General features: G+C 36.3%; 1 protein-coding gene across 1 annotated transcript in view; it reads right to left on the reverse strand.

The window, feature by feature from the left end:
• Positions 1–9749, reverse strand: part of COG3 (component of oligomeric golgi complex 3) — a 79802-nt gene that overhangs the window by 46959 nt on the left and 23094 nt on the right. The window contains exons 10-14 of the mRNA XM_011974594.1: positions 8449–8492; positions 7865–7991; positions 7165–7256; positions 5936–6075; positions 3132–3292 (exon numbers count right to left, since the gene is read on the reverse strand). Coding sequence (XP_011829984.1) covers positions 3132–3292; positions 5936–6075; positions 7165–7256; positions 7865–7991; positions 8449–8492 — 564 coding nt within the window. The remainder of the gene's footprint in view (positions 1–3131; positions 3293–5935; positions 6076–7164; positions 7257–7864; positions 7992–8448; positions 8493–9749) is intronic.

The following is a 9749-nucleotide window of genomic DNA, read 5'->3' on the forward strand; positions in this document are numbered from 1 at the left end:
AAAAAAAAAAAAGTACTGAGAGACTACAGTCAAATGGACAGAGGAGCCAGCGTAAAGGGGCTGCCACTGTCCAAATTTGGGACAATTTTGAGCATCGAAATGAATAATGATGGCTGGGCATGGTGGTTCATACCTATAATCCCAGCACTTTGGGAGGCCAAGGTGGGCAGATCACTTGAGCCCAGAACTTTGAGACCAGCCTGAACAACACGGCGAGATCCCACTTTTACAAAAGAATGCAAAAAATTAGCTGGGTGTAGTGGCACACGCCTGTAATTCCAGTTACTCAGGAGGCTGAGGTGGAGGATTGCATGGGCCTGGGAAGTCAAGGCACTGCACTCCAGCCTGGGCAACAGAGTCAGACCCTGTCTCAAAATAATAATAATAATAATAATAACAATGATGATAACAGATTAAAATACAATGACTTTTTAAAAAAAATCTAATAGTCTATAATGCTATATAAAGCAGGGGTGAGGAGAAGGGATGAAGAAAGGGAAATTAATTCTTTACAGTAGACTGCCAACTAATAAAGGCAGAAGAAATGGCAGATGTGAAAAATGACCATTTTACTGCCTCCCAATGTAATAATTGGTTCAGGCAAGAATCATCAATGGATGCTAAAGCCACTGACTGAAAAGATTTGGGGGAACTCAAATAATCTCAAAGTATCACCCTATAATTATTTATTAATTGTAAATAAAGAAAAACTGTATATTTTTATAATGAAGAGAGCTAGCAATCACCACTTTAACCAATAGTGGAACAACCTGACATTATCTGCCTTTGATATACTGAAATAAGAAGTACACATCAGCTATGCAGTATTCTTGAGGGAAAAAAAAGTTTAACTTGAATCTAAGCAACAAGAAACAATCAGACAAATCCATAATGTGACATATTCTACAATAAAACTGCCCTGGTCCCTTGAAAAAAGTCAATGCCATAAAAACAAAAGACAAAACAAAAGGGGGGAAGGAAGGAGTGTGGATTTGAATTAAAGATATTATGGTGCATAAAACCCAAATGCAACATGATAACCTTGACTGGATCCCACTTTTTAAAATTTTTTGTCCAATTATAAGAGACACCTGGGCCAGGCATGGTGGCTCACATCTAAAATCACAGCACTTTGGGAGGCTGAGGTGGCCGGATCACTTGAGGCTGGTCTCAAGAGTTCAAGATCAGCCTGGCCAACATAGTGAAATCCCATCTCTACTAAAAATACAAAAATTAGCCAGCTGTGGTGGCTGGCGCCTTTAATTCCAGCTACTTGATAGGTTAAGACAGGAGAATCACTTGAACCTGGGAGGCAGAAGTTGCAGTGAGCCAAGATTGCTCCACTGCACTCCAGCCTGAGTGAAAACAGTGAAACTATGTATCCAAAAAAAAAAAAAAAAACAGACATCTGAAGGACAAATGGGGAAATTTCAATATGGACTATATATAAATAATATTATTGAATTAATGTTAATTTCCTTAAATACAAAAATGATACTGTGGTTATATGAATAATTGTCGTTATTCTTACAAAAATAAGAACTGAAGTACTTAGCAATGAGGAGTTATGATGTCTGCAACTTTCAAATGGCTCAGCAACACACACACACAAAGAGATCAAGTAAATGTGATGAAATAATAACAACTGGTGAATCTGAAAAACAAGTTCTAGATTCAACTGGATACTTGATATTAAGGAACTACACTGTTTTTAGGTGTGATAATTATATTATGGTGTGTTAAAAATAAAAATGCCCTTAACTTTTTAGAGTTACCTACTGAAGGTTTTTTTTTTTAATTTTGTTATTGTTGTTTTTCATATTTAACCTCTTGACTTGATTATCTTTGCTCATTGGTTTCTGCTACTTAGAAGGAGGAACCCAGAATCTATAACCTTCAGGAGTGTAAAGTTATATTCCGTCCTGCTTAGCCTGCAGTGGTCACACTTTTCTGTTGTTGTCGTTGTTGAGACAGGATCTGGCTCTGTCACCCAGGCCGGAGGGCAGTGGTGTGATCTCGGCTCCCTGAAACCTCCACCTCCCGGGCTCAAGTAATCTTCCCATCTCAGCCTCCTCAGCAGCTGGGATCACAGAGGCACACCACGACACCTGACTAATTTTTGTATTTTTAGTAGAGATGGGGTTTCTCACCATGTTGCCCAGGCTGGTCTTGAACTCCTGAGATCAAGTGATCCTCCCGCCTCGGTCTCTCAAAGTGCTGTGATTACAGATATGAGCCACCATTCCTGGCCTAGTTCTATTTACTAATTGAAATCATGTTTGGAATTTGCTTTAAAATAATTAATGGGGGTGAAAGGGAGTACAAAAAGTCTAGCCATGTTAAAATGAAGGTAATGGTACCTAAGAGGTCATCATATTACAGTTTCTACTTTTGCTTATATTTGAAAATTTGCCTTAAAAAAGTTCTAATTCTGTTTTAATACTAATATCTTAGGCATTATTTAAAGTCTGTCCAGAACTCAAAGAAAATGAAGACATATATGGAATTGAAAGATCAGGAAAATAAACCCAAGTCTTCAAACCATAACTGGACACTTGTACGGTATAATTTGAGGAGATGGCCTCCAGGGTTTTTATGAGAGCATGACACACGGTTACATCGTCACCATCAACCTGGTGGCTCCTACATTATCAACCTTCTTCTATGCCACTTACTCAAAAAAAAGAGAAATCACAGGGATCACTAATTCAATTTTAAAATTGAGAATGTGTATTTCCTGCCAATGGGAAGAGAATGGAATAGAATGTTTATAAAACATAACTTGAAGGAAAGACAAACTAACAAATTATTTTTAATTCTTTTAAATGTTATCTCCCTTCATTTTTATAGCAAGCTTATCTTGATTTTACATTTTGAGGAAGAATTAAAAAGAAAAATCCCATTTTAACTAGTAAAAAACATGTAGGCTAGGCACAGTGACTCACGCCTGTAATCCCAGCACTTGGCAGGCCGAGGCAGGTGGATCACTTGAGTTCAGGAATTCGAGACCAGCCTGGGCAACGTGGGGAGACCATGTCTCTATTTTAAGTTATAAATTTTAAAAAAATAAATAAATAAAACATCTAAAAACTGTGTGGGGGCAAACGGGAGATCAAGTAAGGAGATCCTACCTCCATCATTACTAACTTATCGGGATATGCCAGATCTCCAGGAGCTGGTTTATAGCCCGTGATGTCCGTCTGAATATAGATGTGGGTTCGGTAGACGAGCCGCTCCTGTACGTCTTCTAACATCTGCTTGACTCCAGCTGCAAATGCCCCCAGTTGCTCAGCTGACAAAAAAGTGCAATCATCCATTCTTTTAGATTGAGGAAAACACTTTCTTTTAAACAAGGAAAGATACTACTAAATTGTTCAGAAACAGTATGAACCACTTTTGCTTCAGAGGCTGTGGTTATATTCTATTTCAGTATGACTTAATGAGCTGGGAAAAGTTTAATAAACGTCTTTCAATTTCCTCAACTTTAAAACTGGGCGGTACTCTATTAAATTAATTATATTATTAATATGAATAATAAAATCTGAATTTTAAGAGTGCTTTGCTCTTTAAAAGTTATTTCATATAGCTTCAGACCAAGACTAAGAAATTGCTAAGGTAGCTTATTAACTGGGCTATCATCATCCCCACTTTACAAATAAATTGAGTACCACAGATATTAAATGACTTAACATTTTCACAGAGACAAGTAAAAAGTAAAGTATGAGTTTATATAGCATTTCTTTATTTCTAAGATGCCATCAGCAAGGCGCAGTGGCTCATGCCTATAATCCCAGCATTTTGGGAAGCTGAGGCAGGCAGATAACTTGAGCCCAGGAGTTCAAGATTGGCCAGCCTAAGCAACATGGCAAAACTCCGTCTCCATAAAAATACAAAAAATTAGCCAGGCGTGGTTGTGCGCATCTGTAGTCTCAGCTAGTTGGGAGGCTGAGGTGGGAATCACCTGAGCCCAGAAAATTGAGGCTGCAGTGAGCTGTGCTCATGCCACTGCACTCCAGCCTGGGCAATAGAGTAAGACCCTGTCTCAAAAATAATAAATAAATAAATAAAAAAGATGCCATCAATTTTAAGACACACTAGTAATCCTGTAACGGCCTTCCAAAAGATAGGGGGTTAAAGATAACACATAATCACATTAGGCCAGGCACGGTGGCTCATGCCTGTAATCCCAGCACTTTGGGAGGCCCAGGTGGGACGATCACTTGAGTCCAGGAGTTCGAGCCCAGCCTAGGCAACACAGTGAGACCCCATCTCTATTAAAAAAAAAAAAAAAAAAGGCCAGGCACAGTGGCTCATGCCCATAATCCCAGCACTCTGGGAGGCCGAGGCAGGCGGAACATGAGGTTAAGAGATCAAGACCATCCTGGCCAATATGGTGAAACCCCATCTCTACTAAAAATACAAAAATTAGTTGGGCATGGTGGTGCATACCTGTAGTCCCAGCTACTCGTGAGGCTGAGGCAGGAGAATCACTGGAACCCAGGAAGTGGAGGCTGCAGTGAGCCAAGATTGCGCCACTGCACAGAGCGAGACTCTGTCTCAAAAAAAAAAAAAAAAGAAAAAAAATTCACATTAATTTTGGCTAGGTGCAGTGGCTCACACCTGTAATCCCAGCACTTTGGGAGGCCAAGGAGGGCAGATTTTGAGTCCAGGAGCTCAAGACTGGCCTGGGCAACATGGCAAAACCCCCTCTCTACAAAAGAAATATAAAAATAGCTGGGCATGGTGGCATGCACCTGTAGTCTCAGTTCCTCAAGAGACTGAGGTGGGAGGATCACCTAACCCAGGAGGCAGAGGTTGTAGTGAGCCGAGATCGCACCACTGCATTCCAGCCTGGGTGACAAGAGTAAGACCCCCCAACTCAAAAACCAAAACAAAACAAAAATATTAATTTTAAAATCAGAAGCAATAAAAAATTTAGAAGCAGTAAAATGTGAGAAAATGAATGAGTTACATGCAATTGAGTAACTCTGGAAGAGTAACAAATTCAGTGTCTCAGTGAAAACCAAAGTGAGGACAATAAATTCTGCGAGTAGAATAATTACTTGAAGGGTATTTTGTTTTTGGTTTTTTTTTTTGAGACAGAGTCTTGCTGTTGTTGCCCAGACTGGAGTGTAATGGCGCAATCTCAGCTCACTGCAACCTCCTCCTCCCAGGTTCCAGCAATTCTCCTGCCTCAGCCTCCCAAGTAGTTGAGATCACAGGTGCCTGCTACCAGGTCTGGCTAATTTTTGTATTTTTAGTAGAGACAGGGTTTCACCACGTTGGCCAGGCTGTTCTCGAACTCCTGACCTAAGGTGATCCACCCACCTCGGCCTCCCAAAGTGCTGGGATTACAGGCGTGAGCCACCATGCCCGGCCTAAAGGGTATTTTTTAAAGGTACCTAGGTACTATTAGGAAAATCATGTTCTCCATGACAATCAAATCAAATACTGAAGAATGTATCAGATGGACAAAGTAGAGCTATTCCAGAGAACTGCTTTTCTTTATTTGTAATTTCAAAACAGATGAACTATTATTATGAATACACACAAAAACAATTCCTGTTTTTTAATCAAAAGTATACAACATATTCAATTATTTATTTATGTATTTTGTATTCTGGTAAAGGGTGCTAGAAATGCCTAACCCGAAAGTGATGATGTGTTCTCTCTGGATTCCAGATGCCAGAAAGAAAATTGGCTATAATCATTTTATTACTAATTTTACCCAGATTTTAAGATTCTTTCCCTATCTGATTGCGTCTTTAGTGAGAGAATAAGGTGCAACTTCATTCAAGAAGGGACAAGGCATCAAGCCAAGTTTCAAAAATATTAAATTTATGTATTTAGTGGAGTGAGGGAAGAAGAACCTATTTTTTTTTCAAATTCATTGAGCCAGTGATAGAACTTAAAATGATCATTTCTACTCAATTACCATTGTTCTGCACATGATCTTCAAGCACCTCATTTTTAAGAATCCCACAAAGTTCCGACAGAGTCTCTAAGTGAATAACATGAATGATCAATGGCCTGAAGACATCATACAATGACACACACAGTTTCTCCAAAAGCTCACTAAAATGAAAGAATAAAACATGGCTATTAGTAGTAGTTTTTTCAGGATTTTCTAATAGTTTAGAAAACCTCATTGATTTCTTCCAGTCGATAAGAACAATAAGTATCTACTGGAAAACAGTATCTGAGGACATTATAGAATGATAAGGGAAAAGCTGAAAGTAATTCTAGAAACTGTTTGTTTCAAAAGCTCGGAATCAAGCAATCCACAGCAGTCAATTCAAAGTAGCTGCCCCCAAAGTCAACCTATTACAACTTTTATCTATTTCAGCAATAATTTTCTATATGTCCTTTCAAAACCAATAAAAATGACCAATAAAAATTAAGTCAGAAGACTTAATTACCTTTTATATTCTACTTCACTATAAATCAAATGGTAACTTTTCCCCCCAGGAAAGACAAGTTTAAAATTATTGAATACTTATAGACTTAGATAAACAAAATTCAAAGTACTTTGGTCATACACCAAGTATTTTGAGAAATTTTAAACATTTAAAAACTTAAGCTGTCTATATGCACCATACTGTCAATAGTACTCTTTTATACACAGTATTTCATCAAAAGTGATCACTTCAACTAAAACCATAAAATACTTTTCCTCATTACAAGAGTCATAGCTTTGAATATTTGTAAGAGTCAGAAGAGTGAACATGAAGAAACCAAAAGTGACTAACAGTGGATCTGAAAGACATTTTGAGAAAAATAAAGAAAAGGTTATTAAATAGTATCTGTATTTTTAAATCTTTCATTAGTTAGAATCATAGAATTTTTTAACTAGAAGGAATTATTGTACTTAATGGAGATAAAGGGATCTAGATTCCAAGGCTACAGAATTCTGCATAGACTTCTTCCTATCACACCGTAATATCTAAATAATTGCATTACAAATACAAAAGCATGTAAGTTGCACATTTAAGAAAATAACTTTTAAGAAAATATCTGTCCCACCCAACGATATTTTGTTCACAGACACACACAAGTTAAAACACTCTCCAGCTAACGATAGAATACTCCTATAATATACTGATTCATTATGGTCATTAGCAAGTTAAATTTTATGAACAAGAGTTAGATTCCATGTCCACCTACTCTAATTTTGATGTTGGTTTTGTGAAAAATTCATTGTAAAGTTGGTGTTCATCCTGGCAGACATGAACCATGAAGGCACAGCCACTACGAACCTGTAGTAAACAAACACACACCACCTACAGTTAAAGACACACAACGTTTCTTATGTTTATGAAATAAAGCCTATACTTCATCTTCAGAGATTACACATATATACTCTTAAAACAACTTACTGAATAAACAGAAAATGGTTGGTTTTCGATAGATTACTGCATAATGGGATTATAGGTGATTTTTATTTTCTTAATGCTTTAGTTTCTAAACTTTTCATAATAAACACAAATTACTTTTCTAGTTCAAAAGTATTTCAAAAAAGAGTGCTTATGCATTTTTTATAGTATGAATTAAAATTACACTAAACAAAAAAGCACTTCTGCAGCAAAAGCTAAGCTAAATTTTTATATAAATCTACAAACTTTGAAACCTCATTTTTCAAGAACAATACTTATTTGTGAATCTTCTTATCTCAAAAATAAGTAAAAAATAAGAATATTTTGCAAAGGTGAATAGGCTAATTACCAAACTAGATTTGTCATAACTAAAAACATGCTTTTTTAGTTCACTATGGACACCAAAACTAATTTAACCAAGTATAGTTTCTAGGATATCAACATAATTCAGAGGAAGATTTAACATTAAATCAAAACAAGTAGAAACTTACCAAGGCACAATGATCTCTATTATTTTGGCTGGTTAACTCTGCAACAGTGCAAGCAATACTAGGGCCCAAAAGGAGCTCCCGCTGATCAAGGTAACACTGGTGTATATCATTTAGCAGTTGTTGGTATCTGACAGAAAGCAAATGAGATTACACTTTTCATTTCAAATATGTAAATTAAGTTTCATCTTAAATCCCAGTGTAGGTTGCCAAACCTCTTTTAAAGCTAAAACGATCACCTCTCATTTGTGCACATTAACTATTTAATACTAGAAATACAGACATAAAACAAAAGCAAATCATAATGAACTGTGACGTCATAAGCTTCAGCTTTTAAAGAAGGATTTCTTTTCCAAGAATAGGGACCCCACATCTGCCCAAATAAGAAGGAAATCCTAGTACGGGAAAAACTGCTGTTATGTAAACTTGCTAAGTCTGTGACCTTGTTCCCCAAAATAAGTTGTATGTTACAAGAACAAGCTAGAAGGCAATTGCTCATAAAATATCAGAGATAAAACCAGATTTGGAAAAACAGTACTACAAGACGAAGGTTCATGTGGAAATCAGATTAACTTCTAGGTACTCACTCAGGTATTTTTTCAGACCGCAGTTCTATTTGTTCAATAAGAGTCTGCAAAGTAAGAAAAAATGCATTAAAAAACCATCTGTGTTATATTATCCATTACTTTCTGATTATAATATTAATTGTATCACATACTCAGAAAAACTGTAAATTTTTAATCATAAAAATCACTTATAATACCAAAAAATAATCACAGCATTTCAGTATATTTTCTTTCAGTTTTTTTATATCCACAGTTCTGTATTTTTCTTTTTAAGCAAAACTGTAATTATACTACATATTCTGCTTTATAATTCTTTAAAAATTAACATTATTTCATAAACATATTCCTATCATTAAATACTTTTCAATACTAGATGAAAATGTATAGAAGGCCTTAGCATAGTACCTTGGTGCCTAGTCAACACTCAATGAATCATTATAAGCATGATTTAAAACATTATGCTAAAGGGCTACATAATATTCCATTTCTACTGATATCTAGGTTGTTTCCGGAGAATCAGAGTCCATTTGTGAAGAGCCTTGAGTGAAACTAGAGGGTTCCAGCACCCGCTCCTTAGTAGCTGTTTGAGCCCAGGCAAGCTGGTTCACTTCTGAGATTCTACTCCCTACTGTATAAAACTGGTATAACAGCACCTACCTCCCAGGTGGGGACCCCAAAACACCAGGTCAAAAGAGGTATGTATTTTTAGGGGCTTTTGATCTATTCTTCTAAAATGTTTTTAAGAAAATAATCCAATTATATTCCTATCAACACTGTTGCCTGTCTCATAAATCCTCAGAAGCACTGACCTTAATCTGCCAATTTATGACAGACAAAAGTCACCCAGCCCTAACTTGCATATATTTTCCACACGTTCTGAGAGTAATCTGGTCATTTTTTATTAGATATTCATCTTTCTTTAGTTCACTTAGAATATATTATTTTGGTAATGTCATAGAGTAAAAAGCTTACTGTTTTTTCAAATATTTAGCAAATCTTCCCAATACCATGTAGAAAACTCCAGTCCTTCCTTTTTTATTTGGGATGTTTCTTTATATATTAAGTACTATAACATTCCATTCCAATGATCTGTCAGTGAATGCTTGAATCAATGACACTGTATTTTTCAAAATTTTCTTCTTTAGTCTTGCCTATTTACCAGAGAAAGTTTAGACTCACGCAAAAAAAAAAAAAAAACCAAGAGAAATATAGATAGAAAATTATAAACAACAAATTACTCTGGGAGAAACTGACATTTTAAAAATTAAATCACCCCAACCAGGAAGAAGATGGGCTTACCATTTATTCAGCATTTTATAATT

This window comes from Mandrillus leucophaeus, unplaced genomic scaffold (genome assembly GCF_000951045.1).
Source record: "Mandrillus leucophaeus isolate KB7577 unplaced genomic scaffold, Mleu.le_1.0 Scaffold147, whole genome shotgun sequence".
Taxonomy (NCBI): Eukaryota; Metazoa; Chordata; class Mammalia; order Primates; family Cercopithecidae; genus Mandrillus; species Mandrillus leucophaeus.